Here is a 15,019-nt window from a genome sequence, read left to right as displayed (position 1 = left end):
GAGGCAGAGTCCCAGCTCTGTGTTTGCTCCTGCGTGAGATCTTAGGCAAGTCGCTTAACTTCTCTGAGGCTATTTGACCATCTATCTCATCAGGGAATTGAAAAGGCTACAAAAGATAATGAACGTGAAATGGCAATAATCATAATAGCAAGCACCTGTGCTAGCATCACATACAATAATTAGGCACTTCACATCTATTAATCCATCTCAACCCCAAAGTACCTTATCCTCATTTGACAGATGAGAAATTGAGGCTCAAAGATGCACCAGGCGGTTTGGCCCCAGAGCCTGTGCCCCTAACCATTTCACCACACTGTACCAATAATCAGTTTACTGGGAAGCCCTGGGACTCGGTCCCGGCAGGGCAGGTCCATATGGCCTCCTGGCTTCACCAAGGAAGGTCAAAGAAGGGGTTGGCCAAGTGCCGTGTGGGAAGGGCTCACCAGGCTGGTCACGGTTCCAGTGGGTGTACATGACCTCATCCCCGCTGAGCCAGCGGAAGGAGCCAGTGCTATTGAGGTCCTGCAGGGCGGTCCAAAAGTACTCGCCATCCCAATTGTAGATGAGGCTGCTGACAAAGGCCTGCTCAAACCTGTAGAAGAGAAGCTGGTCAGGCAGGGAGCTCGCCCCAGTCCTGACCACTCCCTGGGCCACAGGCCAGATGCCCTGCCCCCCCAACCAGTAACTTGGGGGACCCATGGGGACCCTACAGCTGACACATAGCAACCAAGCTCCCCACCCACTGCCTGCACCTTCGTGCCTTGCTGAGAAGAAAGTAGAGAAAATCAGACACAGCCAAGGCCTCTCTTGGGCATCCAACCCATATCTACACCTGTTCCTGCTCCTGCCCCTGCCCAGGCCCTGCCCTACACTGGGGTCACTTAATAAACGGGAATCATTCTCATGACAGTATTAGAAAAAAGGTCCTGAAGCCATTTGAGGCTCCCAGGACTCAGGTCCCTCTGTGCTTAATGTTACAACGCCACCCCGTTTGGTGCAAGGTCCACATTAGGCATTGAGACAGGTGTTGAGGGCTGGTCTGGGCACACGGTCCCGGCCTGTACCTGTTGGTGATGGTGACCAGCTGAGAGCCGTGATGGGTGCATAGGCGCCGGGCCTCACCGTAGCTTACTTGGTCCTCTCCCAGCCAGTAGCAGGATGGGCTGTGCCATGTCCAACCCTGGCTCGAGAGAGTGGGCAAAAGAGGGACGTCAGTGGGAAGGACTCTCCTCCCTCAGCCAGAATTCCTGGGGTGGGGGATGCCATGGTGGCATCACTGAATGTGCCACAGGCTTGGGCACAGGACAGAGGGGACTGGTTGGACACCAGAGACGGCTCTTCCTGTGCTGTGTTCTGCATCTTATCACTTCACTTCCCCACTCCCTGCCATCACCCACAACTGCCAGACCAGAGGTGGAAGCATGGCCCAAGGGCGGCTGATCTGGAGGCAGCCAGTGACCCGCCTGTGGGCCAGTGAAGAAAGATGGGCGGCCCACTGGACTCCTCTCTCGGGCATTTAAACCAAGAGTCACGGTGGGAAAATTGCCAGTTGGCTGCGAAACCAGAGCTGAAAAGCTGGGAGAGCTGCCAGGAAAGGCTGGGTAATCCTCGGGTCCTGGAAAAGGTACAGTGAGCAGAGGAGGCAGCTAGCCTGGGGTGGGGGGACGGACCCTCAGCGAGGAGCAGCGAAGCTTTGGAAGAGACCACTGCTCCTCGGTGGTTGGTCCTCTACCATCCAACCCCCAGGGGACCAGGCAAGGCTTCACCCAACAGACCTCCCGCCCCTTGGGCCACCCTGAGCTCTCTGCTCCTGCCTTTCACAACAGCAGCCGAGGCTCAGAGAAATTAAGTGATCAGACTTTGTACACAGACAGTACAGGGTGGAGCTCAGACTTGAACCCACACCACAAAGGCTGCTCCTGTCCTGACCACAGCCCTGTTCCATCCTAAGATGACACAAGGTGCCTGCCAGGGCCTTCACCTCCAGGAGTTCTTGAAATGGGAAGGCCTGGGGTGGATTTGAGGTTGGGAGAAAGTTATAGCCCCTTGAGCATGAGCCCAAGCAAAAGAGAAGCTGGTGGGGCGGGGCGGCGGGGGGAGGCTGTGCTAAGACCCCAGGTCTCCCAGGGTGTTAACTGGGGCTGCTCACATTGCACGCACATTTCAGGTGGCCCTGGGGCCAGGGCCGTTAGTCACTCCTCCTCTCTCCCCTGCCCCCACCTCACCCAAGCCAGGACAGAGCCCCTGGGCCAGTCCCTGCCCATGCCGGCCCCCCAGATGCTCCAGCAGGGCCCCTGCTCTCTCTCCTCCCCACTTCAGGTCGTGCCTGTCGTTGTATCGGGCTCCTCCCCAGGGGAGAGCATGGGGTTCAAGTGAGGTGGGGGTGCGGTAAAGGAAAACAGAGTGAGGAGCCAGACTGGCAGCAAGGGGCTGGCAGGAACGTGGCCTCAGCAGATGGAGCCACCAGGGGCCAAAACATCATTAAGTGTCTTTTTTGAGTAACCTCCCTTATTCATCCACACCACTTACGCCCCTGCTTGGCTGAGGGCCAGGTTGTGGGGAGCCTGGGAGGGCCTGGAGGAGGACATGGGTCCCTCATTCATACACGCACTGCCCCACTAATGTGGGCAGTCCTGGCCCTCTCCCTCCCTGAACATCTGGAAGCCCCTGGGGCTAGGAATGCAAGGAAGGAGACACCAGAAGGGCTTCATTCCTCCAGGAGACAGACAAGCGCACCGTGTGTCAGACGGCAAGGTGTGGGCCAGCAGAGACAGAGCCGGCGGGCGGCGGTGGGGGATGCACCCCAGCAGTCTCACTCAGGTGAGGACTTGGGGGCCTGCCCGCACCCATCTCCTGTTCTCTGCCGCCTCTGAGAAGTAGCTTCCCCAAAAAGAGCGAGGGTGGGGAGCTCTGCTTCCTCCCAACAGCCCCCACCCTACCCCCACCCTGCCTCAGCCACTATCACTCTTTCTGGAACAGAGCAGTTTGGAGAGTAGGAAGGAGGGATGTGCCAAGCACGGGAGGATGCCGGGGGAGGCTCTCCCTCCCTCCTCTGGGAGCCCCTCTGGTTGGCCCCACCCAGGGGCAGCTCCAGAAGCACCCTCACCTTCCGGCAGCCGTGGTCCTCCTCGGCGGCCCCCTGGCTCAGCTGGCCTGCCTTCTTGCAGATGGACGGCAAGGATTGGTTACAGGGACTATCATTCCAACGACCTTCCTAGGGACACAGGATGAGGGAGAGTCTCAGCACCCCCCTCCCCCAAACCCTTTGGCGGACCTGACTTTTAGGCGTGCCCCTGCCTCCAACTTGTTGTGTGATCCTGAGCAAGAGACCTGTCTTCTCTGTGTTCCAGACTGTCCTGTGTCCCCAGTCTCCTCACCAGCAGTTTATCTGCCTTTAGCTCCATCCAGAGGGCAGAGGTGTCTGTGTCCCAGTCCCCAGGAGAATGCCTGGCACGTGGCAGACACTCAACAAATAATTGTTTATAAATTTTTAAATAGCGTCCCTTATGCCAGATGGCTCTGTCTCTACAGTCCTGGCACCGTTTTGCAGCATCTCACAGCAGAATGTCCTGTCTGTCCCTGGAGTCCATCCTCTGTCCCTCTGACTTGGTCTCTTTTTAAAGGTTCTCTTGTCTCTACTTGAAGCTCTACATCAATTCCTACATCTACCCACACTGCATCTGAGCCCAAACCATGGCAAACAGCCATCACCCCATAATTTTTTGAGGAGACAGGACCCTGGGCTGGGTAGGGCTGGCACAGAGCAACCCAGCCAATGGAGTGTGTCCACAAAATGTGGCTTCTGATGCCACCTGCCGGTAGGGAAGGGCAGCCGGTAGACCAAGATCGTGCCAGGCAGAATCCCAAGGCTTCACGAGAATTAACTCCTTTAATCCTCCCAATGAGTGTCTGAGGTTCGCACTGTTAGTGTTCCATTGACAGATGAGGAAACCAAGGCACAGAGAGGTTAAGTAACTTGCCCAAGGTGCCCCAGCCAGTTGAGGGTGGGGAGGATTCAAATCCTCGTGATCTCTGTACATGGAAGGGAAGGGGCTGGTGGGGAAGTGGGGGATTCTGAGAGGCCATGGGGTGGTGGTACAGAGGCAGAAGCTGACAGCGGCACCAGGAGGGTGCGGAGAGGGGGTTCTCACCGGCCCCCAGATGGTGACACAGTCTTCCAGGCTGTCCCGGAAGTTGTTGGGCTCAAATGGGTGCCAGTGGGTGAAGCTCACGAGGCTCCCATCAGACCACTCAAAATTCATCTGCAGTTTCAAATCATTGAGGCCAATCCACAGCTCCTCCACCTCTGGGATGCAGCAGGGGACAGGGGAGAGAAGACACGGAGAGGTCAGCCTCAGCCACCAGCAGCAGAGGGACAGTCCCACAGCCTCTTGGGTGGGACCGGATGGGCGCTGGGAAGGCCCTGCCCTCCACTCCGGGTGTGGACGAGCAGCCGCTCACCTTGCTTGATCTGCTTGGTGATGAACTCCAGCTCGGCCATGCTGTGGATGCTGAGCAGGTCGCCCCCGCCCCGCAGACACGCCTTCTTGGACTCCTGCCAGCTGCGCTTCTCAGCCTGAAGGCGGTAGCAGTGGCCCTGGAAGGGCTGCCAGCTGGGCTCGCACTCCACCTTCACGTTGGCCCACACATCTGCGGAGACCCACGAGGTGCCGTTCAGGACCAAGCCACCCAGCCAGGATGCCTTGACCCGCTGAGTGTCAACATGGGCAGGGCCCTGAAGTCACCTCCTCCCCACACCTGCCTCAGATCAGCCCTGCCCGCCAGAACAGGTCCGAATGCTGAAAGGTTCTAAAAAGACAAAGCCCTCCAGGGCTGCTGGAAGCCCAGAAGCAGAGCCCCAGGCAGTGGTGGCAAATTTCACCCAGGACAGGACAGCCCCTCCAGCTAGGGCTTTCAGAAAGAGATGAGTGGGGAGACTCAGGTCAGACCAGCCCTGGGAGCCTCAGTTTCCTCCTCTGTAAATGGGATTTCCTGGGGTGCCTGGGTGGCTCAGTCCGTTGAGTGACCGACTTCGGCTCAGGTCTTGATCTCACTGTTCCTGGGTTCGAGCCCCATGTTGGGCTCTGTGCTGACAGCTCGGAGCCTGGAGCCTGCTTTGGAGTCTGTGTCTCCCTCTCTCTGCCCCTCCCCCGCTCATGCTGTTTCTCTCTCTCTCTCAAAATAAACATTAAAAACATTTTTAATGGTATTTCCTATTATAAGATTCAAACTTAGCTCATGTCCACCTTGCTTAATAAATGAGACCACTGTCACTACCTCAGAGAGCATATATTGAGTGTGGACCCAGGGCCGACCTCGGCAGTCCAGGATGTAGGGATGGGGAAGTGGGGCCACCAGGCCAGAGGCCCAAGAAGTCACTTGCTCCTTCCCCTACCCTCAGCTCCACCCAGGGCTGAGAAACTAACCAGGGACAGGCTCTTCCTCACCCCCACTTCCATGCATTTCAGGGTCACTCTCTAGGGATCGGGGTCCCAGAGCAGCTGAAGCAAACAAGCCCTCACTTGGGCCTTGGCAAGAGAAAACAAGACTTTATTAAACCACCCACAATGTCAGGCTCGGGCAGGACTCTGCCCAGCCAGGCAGGAAAGCATGCACCCACTGGAAGCGTCACCCCAGACCGGGATTCTGGGATCCACTCCATTCTGTGAGACGCTCCAGGGTCCAGCATAGTGCTTCTCAGAGGCCTGAGCCTGAGCTGACTCACTCCTCGGCTCTGACTTGTCAATCATCTCCTGGGCCTCCCGGCTAAGACCCAAGGCTGCCGCCACAGACAGAACCCAAGTTCAGACCCAAGGGGGCCTTCTTCTGGCTGTTCAGGAAATATGGATGCCTTGCGGACACAACGGTGCCTGCCTTTGGAATGACATGCCTTGCCTGATGAGACCCAGAAGACAGAACGCATTTGAGAAATTGCTCGGAAAAGATGCCTCATGCAGAGTGGGAAGAAAGAGTCAGTCCAAGGCCACAGACACATCTGCAGATCCAGGAGGCCTCAGAGGAGACCTCCCCCAATGGGGTCACACTGGGGAGATCCAGGAGACAGGGGACTTGGTGAGGAGCTAGGCCCAAAGGGGGCCACAGATAGGTCAGGCCTGCCCACAGTAGGGCCCTCCTTCCTTCTAGGTCTGAGAAGACCTTGACTTGGTGCCTGCCCCAGGCCCCCTCTAGCTAGAGGGGAGGTGCCCTATGTGTGGGGTGCCAATCCCTAGGGGAGGAGGAGAGAAAGCAGTGGCTCCCACGGCTACTGGACTCCTGTCGTAGCCCTTCCAACCTACACTGACGAACATCTTCTGCTACCCACGGTCACGCTCCTTTGGGCAAGGCCCCGTCTCCAGCCTTACAACAACCCTGCAAGGGGTAGGAGCTTATTCGCGATTTGCGTTCAGAGACAGAGCTCCTTGCCCAAAGCCACACGCAGCAGTCCCCAGAACGGTGCTGTGCCCATTACCCCAACCTCCTCCATAGGCCCCTACAGCTATCTCTGTGAATCACAAATGTGAGCAAGACACTCCCTGGCTTAAAAACCCGCAGAGGCTCCCCACAGCCTACCTGGCCCCACCCAAACTTGACCCAGCAGCCAAGACCCTTCAGGGACTGGCTGCAACCTGCCTTTCTGAACTGTTCTCTTCAGCATGCCCTCTAAGCCAGGGTGCCTTGGCTGCACCTGCACACACACCTTGCTTGACGATCCTGTGAAATGGAGGCCGGGTGGAGGGGCTGAGAGTCTGCATTTATAACGCCATCACGCTGCCGGTCCAAACACCACACCCTATGTAGAGTCTACACTCCAACTAGACTGCAATCCTCACCAAACTTAAAGCTGCTGTATACTTCCAAGCCCCTGCACCTTTGCACATGCTGTTCCCTCTGCCAGGAATGCCCTTCCCTCACACCTCTTTACAGTCAACTTAAAAAGCCCGAATCAAATGTCACGTCCATGAAGCCCTGCTTAACTCTCAGGGGCTTAAGCAGTTTCTTCTCTAGGCATGTCTTCTCTAACATTTATTACACATATTTTTATAGTGGTACACAATTCGGGATATTCCAATCGTGTGCTGAGATGTCTGTCACCTCCGGCTGAGTGGGACTGCTACAAGGACCGTGCGGATTACCAGCATTTAACCACATTCCGGTTAGTCCATCAGCAGAGAGTCCCTTGTGTCGCCGCCCGACAGGCCCGTCCCCCGCCCCGCGCCGGGACCTCCGCTCACCGGGGGACGGGCGCTCGGCCGTGGCGTTGGGCTTCTTCTTGCACACGTAGGGCAGCGCGATGCTGCAGTCGCGGTTCTGCCAGCCGCCCGAGGACTCCGTGCGGATCACCCCGCAGTTCTCCTCACTCGGGTTGTCCGGCTGGTCTGTGGGGAGGGGAGGGGAGGGCGCCAGCAGCCCAGGAGAGAGACACTCACTCACACCCGGGCCTCCTCCGGGCCCTCCTCACAGCCTCCGGCTCCCTCGCTCCCTCGGGGCCCCTCGCTGCCTCTCACCTCCGCCTCCCCCTCCCGCCTTGGGCCCAAACCCTCCTCCCGATACTGGTGACCGGCCCCCGGGGCCTCCCTGGCCGGGCTGCCTGTGCCCTGGGTGCAGCTGAAGGGACGGACAGGGCCTGAAATCCAGCCCGTGCCCCAGGCCCTGCGCCCTGAGAAGAGGACATCGGGTTCTAGTTTACGCAAGGCCACTGCACGGGCCCCGAGGGGGCGGGACCCGGTCCAGGAGGGGGTGGAACCTGCCCCGCCGCCCCTCCCCCACACGGCCTGGAGAAGGGTTCCCGGGGAGGAATAAATAGGAGACCAGATGCCTGTGCAGTCCCCCGGCCACCCTGCGCCCGAACCCCACGCCTCACCACTCTCCCAGTTGAGGTACTTCAGGGGCGAGTTGTCCGACCACTGCCAGCCTCCGCTGGTGTCCAGGTCATTAAGGCCAATCCACAGCGTGGAGCTGTAGCCAGTGAGGAGCCCTGACAGCAAGTCAGAGACAGTGAGAAGGAGACTGGCCCACCCGCGGCCCTCCCACTGTGTGCCCCACCAGCAGGAAGGGCCCAGGGCCCTCCAAAGACGGGCAGCAGGGCCCAGGCTGCCGCCGCCCTGCCCTGCCGGGGCCGCCAGACCCAGGATCCCCCCACCCCCACCCCGGGGACTGCCCTGCCGCCTCACCGTTGATGTAGGTCTGCTCGTGGATCTCTGTGATACTCAGCAGGTCCGCCCCCTGCTGCTCGCAGCTGGCCCAGGCCTCCCTCCACGACAGCGTGGACTGGAAGTTAAACTGGTAGCAGCTGTCAGTCAGCTGGTCCTTGTCCCAGAAGGTCTCACAGTCGTTACCTGCCACCACGACAGCGGGACATGGGTCCCACACGGGAGTCCCTCAAGGAGTGCAGACCCCACACACGCTGCTCCGCGCTACGAGGAGGGGCATCTTATCACCCCAGTCCGGCAAGTTCTTCCACCCACGCTGAGGCCCCTCGGGGTCGGCCTCCCTCCAGGAGCCACCCTGGCCCACCCTCTCCACCCTGCTCTCACTCTTGATAGGGCAGAAGCCCCAGCGCTCGTCCTTGCCGTAGTCCTGGGTGGTGGCACACCACAGGTGCCCATCCTCACGGCCCGTGCTGGTGCAGCTGTGGAACCACTGGTTGTCATACTTGAAGGGGATGGTGCACGGCTTCCCATGGGAGTTTCCCTGGATGGTGTAGACCTCTGCAGAACGGAGCCAGTGTCTTGGCATCTGGACCCCAGAGGCTGCCCACCTCCCTCCCCCCTCAGGGAAAACCACCTACCCCAGGGAGCTAGGGATGGGGCAGCGATGGGAAGGCCAAAGCGGCGCTTAAGGCTTTGAGGCCCCCTCTGCCGTCAGATCAGCCAGGGAGCCTGGGAGAGGTCCTGCTGCTCATCCCACAGCGCTGGGAAGGGGTTCCCCCAGCGCCCCTCATGCCTGTCCAAAATCCAGCTGCCCCTCCCCACAAGTTCCATCTCAGAACTCAGGATGTCTTACAGGAAGAGGACCCCCCTGGACAGAGCTGTCCACCACAAAAGGCCCCTTACCGAGTGACCCCGGTCCCCGGTCGCCCCTGCAAAATGGGGAGCAAGACACCAATGGGGTTACTCTAGGGTCTACCCTGGAGAGTGGGCCTGGGAGAAGGGAATTTTAAATTTACGTGATACGCTTTTGCACCGTTTGAGGTCCTCGCAAGCATGTATTAATTTTTTAAGTCCTTAAAAATAAATGCTTTGAGGTTAATATTCTTAATTATTCCCAAATGCTTCCCATTACAATTAAAGATACGGCTGCCAAGGGTCTGTATCTGTCGCTCCCGCATCTGTCACTCTGTGGCTCCAGTCCTCCTGACACTGGGGCGGGGGCCCACCTCTTCCCGGCAAGCGGCCTCTCACCATAGTAGGGCCGAGCGCACAGATCCTCATCACTGCCATAGATGCGCCACTGGCCACCGCGGGTCTGGTCGCCGCGCTCGGGGCTGCCGGCCTTGGATGTGTTGCCAGTACGGCCCCCCAGGAGCAGGGACAGCTGGTCACCCAGGGTGCGACAGTGCCAGCGGAGGTTCAGGGCCTCCCGGTCACACTCGTACATGCCCAGGGAGGCTGTGGTGTTGGTGCCCGGCCAGCCCGTGCCCAGGCACTGCATGGCACCCAGGTTGAAGAGCCGGTTTCGGGAGACCCACTTCCAGCGCTGGGCGGGAAGGCTGGCGTTGCAGGCTGGGGAGACTCTGACTTGCCCACCCTGGGCCTCCAGGCAGCCCTGCAGTCCATGGCTGAAGATGAGGAAGACGTTGGGTTCTGGAAGGGAAGGCAGGGCATGATGCCATCCCAGGGGCTCTCCTGGCTGGCTCTTGATGGCCAGTGCCACCTTCAGACGCTGCCCCTGAGCCTGAAAACAGCTGCATGGCCAGCCTCTGCTCTAGTCCCATGCTCAGCCTAGAGGCAGGACTCAGCCCTCCATCCCACCTTCAAACAGCAAGCCCGACTCCACCTGGCAAGTTGGGCGCTGTATACTTTTCCCAAGATCTTGTGAGGAGCAGTGGACACACTGACATCACTCGACACATCACAACTTTATCCCAGGCTCCATGACACAGTGTGGTGTTCCCACCAAAGTTCCTCTCTGGCCTGGAGTAATTCGTCTTGTTCTTCTCCTTGGCCCCTAGGCTTCACTGGCTCCTTCCTTTCCTGACTTCTAGAATCTTCTAGAACGCCCTCCACCTCCATATCCAACCACTCATGCCTCCCAGAACCATTGCACACCATTTTTTAAGCAGCATTTAGCTGGGCTAAAGCTAGAGCTTCCCCCAGTCACTCACCAATTCACCCATCGCCTCACTGTGCAGACACTCTGGGAAGGCAGTGAAACCCAACCTGCCCCCGAGCACACTGACTTTACAGATTAAGAAATGGAGACTTAAATGTATGGGAAGTTGACAGTGGTTGCCTGGGAGCTGGGCTGTGATGGGAATGGGGGGTGACTGCTAAGGGGTACAGGGTTTCTTTTGGGATGATGAAAATGTCCTACAGTTAGAGTGTCATGATAGCTGCCAAATTCTGTGAATAAAGTAAAACCCAATTAATCGTGTATTTTAAGTGGATGAGTTCTTTGAGACATGACTTACATTTCAGTAAAGCTGAGAAAGAGAGGTAGAGAGGGAGAGATGGAAGGAAGGAAGGAAGGAAGGAAGGAAGGAAGGAAGGAAGGAAGGAAGGAAGGAAGGAAAGAAGGAAGGAAGGAAGGAAGGAAGAAGGGAGGGAGGGAAGGAGGGAGGGAGGGAAGGAGGGAGGGAGGGAAGGAGGGAGGGAGGGAAGGAGGGAGGGAGGGAGGGAGACAGGAATAAAAAAGAGAGAGGATCATGGTTAGTTTAGAGTCATGAGGTGACCTGCTCACGGTGTCACACAGCCAGGAAGCAAGCCCAGGCCTGACATCCACGTTTCATTACCTAGTTGTACACAACACACACACAGCACATCCCTGTCACCAAGGAATTTTTGCATCCATGAACCACTACCCCCTCGGGATAATTTCCAGGTCTTAAAGGCATGAATCTGACAGCTAGGGTACAAACCCCAGCTCTGCCACTTAACGTGTGACTTGGGCAAGCCGCATTCCCTCTCTCTGACTCAGTTTCCTCATCAGACTATTGTAAAGGTTAAATGAGAGAATACCTGTAAAGTGTTTGGAGCAGGGTCAGGCACACAGTAAGAGCACTGTAAATTATTGCTGCTGCCATTTATTATCATTACTATTCCATGTTATAGGTAAAGAAATTGACTGAGGGTAGTGAAATGATTTGACCGATCACGAGGCTGGTCAGAGAGGAGCTGAAATTTGGTCCTGGTCTTCGGAATCCAAACCTCAAGCTCCTTCTGTTCCACCATGGTCTTATCATCCCTCTATAAGTCATTCTCTTGGCCAGCTGGAATGATTTTTTTAAAGATGTAAGTGAGTCCCAAATCTTTAAAAAAATAATACTGGAGTGTTGAAGGTCATAAAGTAAACAGTGATGAATTCAATGACATAATAATCTTTTCCATGGCAAAAAAATACCATGAACAAAGCCAGAATTCCAATGACAAATATATACATAAATTACGGTGGCAAATAGCTTATTCCCTAATATAAAAAGTTTCTACAAAAAATAGAATGAATTATGAGGAAAATATCAGCAGCATGGTAGAAAAGAACACACATACACAGCTAAAAAAATGAAATGCAACTGGCTCGTAACTATTTGAAACAGCCTCACTCGTAGTAAGATATAAAATAACATACGTGAGGTATGTTTCCCTCCTACTTAAAGTCCTTCAAAGGCAATTAATTCATCATTCTTCAAATAAAATTCAAACTTCTTACCATGAGCCACAAGATCCTACATGATCTGGTCCTGCCTACCAGTCTGATCCTGGATCACACTTGCTCCTTGCTCAAATCACAATGCTCTCCTTTCCCTTCCTTGAACAGGCTTGGTCCTTCCTTCCTTCCTTCCTTCCTTCCTTCCTTCCTTCCTTCCTTCCTTCCTTCCTTCCTTCCTTCCCTTCCTTTCCTTCCTTCCTTCCTTCTTCCTTCCTTCTTCCTTCCTTCCTTCTTTCTTCCTTCCTTCCTTCCTTGGTTCTTTCTTTCTTTCTTTCTTTCTTTCTTTCTTTCTTTCCTTCCTTCCTTCCTTCCTTGGTTCGTTCTTTCTTTCTTTCTTTTCTTTCTTTCTTTCCTTCCTTCCTTCCTTCCTTGGTTCTTTCTTTTCTTTTCTTTCTTTCTTTCTTTCTTTTCTTTCTTTCTTTTTTTAAGGTTTTATTTTTTTAAGTAACCTCTACAACCAATATGAGGCTCCAACTCAGGACCCTGAGATCAAGAATCATGTGCTCCACTGACTGAGCCAGCCAGGAGCCCCAGGCTTCGTACTTTCTTGCCTCAAGGTCTTTGCATGGTTTTTCCTGCCTGATATTTCACTTCTCAGAAAAGTCACATCTTTAAAGAGGCCCTTCGGACCTGTAGTAGCTACTCAGTTACTCTCTATCATATTGCTCAACTGCAGTTATCTTCACTATTTATTATTCTCTGATTTTTTTTCAACATCTGGGTTCTCTGTGCACCTTTGTCTAATGATTATTTTTTCTCTTGATTATGGGTCACTTTTCCAGCTGCCTGCATGTCTAGTGATTTTGTTAAATACTGGACATTGTGGGTAATGTTATAAAGCCTGGATTTTTTTTTTTTTTTTATTATTGTATACAGGATGTTGTAGATGACATGTTATAGGGAGTCTGAGTTTTTTTTTTTTTTATCTTCCTAAAAAGAATGTTGAGTTTTGTTCTGGCAGGCAGTTAAATTACTGGTGGATCATCTTGATCCTGTAGAGGCTTGGCTTTAGGCTTTGCTAGGGTGGGGTTGTTTTGGTTTCGCCTTTAGTCTTAGGGTGCGGCTGTTAGCCTTGGGTTTAATCATAAGGTGAGACCCTTCTGGAGTTTCAAAGGAAAACCTTAGGCAATTACCAAGCCCCTCTAACTTAGTGGATCTTGAATTCCAAACTCTGTTCCCTCAGGACCAGGCAGCATCTGAAACCTCTGTCTCTCAGCTGCTGTTTCTTGGTGGGTTCCCGAATGCCTCGCCCTGCCCATGCACAGTTTAGGAGGTTCCGGAAGCCCCAAATGGTGACCAGTAAAACTGCCACTTTCTGTCTGAGGTCCTCAAATAGGGAGATATGCTGCTTAAATGAACCTCTCACTTCATCCACTTCTTTTCTTTTGGCGATTTTTTTCCTCCCCAGAATCTACCTGTTTTTGATTGCTCTCAAACCACTGTGTTTTATATTATATCCTTTGTGTATAAGTACCCTTGACTAGAGAGTTAGACTGCTACCAACTACACTGGTATTTCCAGAAGCAGAACTCATTATCTGACATGTTTCTATTTTGTGTGTCTCTCTTCTTGTTCATAAGCTCCCAAGGACTTTCTCAGTCTTTTCCACCACTGCACCCAAAGCACCTACAACTTGGCCTTACACCCAGTAGTGCTTAATAAATACTGGATGAACACGTGGATGAATGAACGAATGAATGAATGAACGAATATCCTGCCTAGATAACAATCACAACCAATCAGTCTATCTTTCTGTTCCTTGATCCAGCTGCCAAATTAATTTTCTTAAAACACAGCACTGTCACAGCTTCTGTCACTGAGTGCTCAAAACACCACGGTAAGAAGGCTGATGGTGCAGGGACACTGGTCACTCTATTCTTCAACAAAACCAGGATGGGCGTCCTCTGTTCCCTCCCCACAGCCTGCTCCTTCCCTTCCAGCCACACTCTGGAACCATAAACTGGCCCCATGACTTAATCCAGGCCTGTCTGAGGCTCCTCTAAGGACTGGGTGTTTGATTCTCAAAAAGTCCCCTCCAGTGAGAAGAGTCAGTAGTAACAGAAAGTGGCCCTTGGCAGGGGGTAGGGAAAGGGCCTGGGACCGGAAAAGGGAGAAAATAGTGCTTGCTTTTGTAGATGTTTCTCAGAGATGGGACAGGACAATGCAGCCCAAAACATCACAGGAGCCCACAGCAGCCCAGGGGGATAGAACCCTCTGCTCCTCCCCAACTAGAAAACCCACATGTGGGCTGAAGCATTCCAGCCAGGCTGTGCATCATAATAAATGGCAAATGAGGGGTCTGAAGGGGTCTGTGTCAGCTGGGGGGAGGCAGTCCCAGGGTCAGGCCACCTTTCCCTCACTTGACAGATGAGGAAACTGAGACCCAGAGAGGAGAAGAGATTAGGACGCCCAATCGCAGTACTTTTCAAGGTGTCAGTTTCCTCCTCTGTCACATGAACCACGCCTGCAAGTCCCCTCCATCCTAGGACATCCTGGGTTCTGGGTTCAAATCCACGTATCTTCCTGGTGCACCTGCTGTGTGTGTACCATGTCCCAGGCAACGCTGGGGCCAGGAGGAAACACACAGCACTGTCCTAGTTAGAGAAGGACAGTGGGTTTGGACATGGCAGAACATGAGGCAAACAAGCCCTTAAAAGCCAGGTGTCTGGGGGTGTCAGAGAGAGCTGTGCTTCTGGAGGGGGCGGGAGACTCTCTGAAGACACTAAGGGTCTGGAGGAGGCAGGGGTGAAGAATGCAAGTCAAAGAACTGCCTTGGCAGCAAATGAGAAAAGAACAAGGAATTTGAGAGCAGAGGGGTGGAAGGCAAGAGAGCTACAAAGGGGAAGCTGAGGGGGATTCTTGGAGGTGGATCCCGGGGACTTTGCCAAGCTGGGACCTGATTGGGGCGAGTTCCTGAGAGAGCATTTTCCACCCAAAGTCTAGGGGGTAGTGCCTGGGCCCTCACAGAAAGGAGGCTCTTTCTCCAGGGCCCAATGCAGGAAGAGATCAAGCCCAGCCTTGGCTGAGCTGGAAACGGTAAGGGGGCGAGGGAAGGGCACAAAGGTGTTTCGAGCTGAGACCATGTTCTTTGCAGCCCTGTGCTCAGCCAGCCCGCATGAGGCAGCAGAGGGAGCTCAGGGTACAGAGGCCTGAT

At 54.7% G+C, this 15,019-nt stretch overlaps 1 protein-coding gene across 3 annotated transcripts in view; it reads right to left on the bottom strand.

The window, feature by feature from the left end:
- MRC2 (mannose receptor C type 2) overlaps window positions 1-15,019 on the bottom strand; it is a 51,954-nt gene that overhangs the window by 13,418 nt on the left and 23,517 nt on the right. For 2 of the 3 annotated variants that reach the window (XM_027048029.2, XM_053212187.1), the window contains exons 2-11: window positions 9,402-9,803; window positions 8,535-8,708; window positions 8,172-8,336; window positions 7,862-7,975; window positions 7,233-7,376; window positions 4,462-4,650; window positions 4,152-4,306; window positions 3,107-3,214; window positions 1,065-1,180; window positions 444-592 (exon numbers count right to left, since the gene is read on the bottom strand). In XM_027048029.2, coding sequence (XP_026903830.1) covers window positions 444-592; window positions 1,065-1,180; window positions 3,107-3,214; window positions 4,152-4,306; window positions 4,462-4,650; window positions 7,233-7,376; window positions 7,862-7,975; window positions 8,172-8,336; window positions 8,535-8,708; window positions 9,402-9,803 — 1,716 coding nt within the window. Of the gene's footprint in view, window positions 1-443; window positions 593-1,064; window positions 1,181-3,106; window positions 3,215-4,151; window positions 4,307-4,461; window positions 4,651-7,232; window positions 7,377-7,861; window positions 7,976-8,171; window positions 8,337-8,534; window positions 8,709-9,401; window positions 10,487-15,019 lie in introns of those variants that run through there. The other variant, XM_053212188.1, reaches the window with a different exon arrangement.

This window comes from Acinonyx jubatus, chromosome E1, assembly GCF_027475565.1.
Source record: "Acinonyx jubatus isolate Ajub_Pintada_27869175 chromosome E1, VMU_Ajub_asm_v1.0, whole genome shotgun sequence".
In the NCBI taxonomy this organism is placed as follows: Eukaryota; Metazoa; Chordata; class Mammalia; order Carnivora; family Felidae; genus Acinonyx; species Acinonyx jubatus.
Note: the sequence above shows the minus strand (reverse complement) of the source record. Positions and strands in the feature narration are given on the sequence as shown.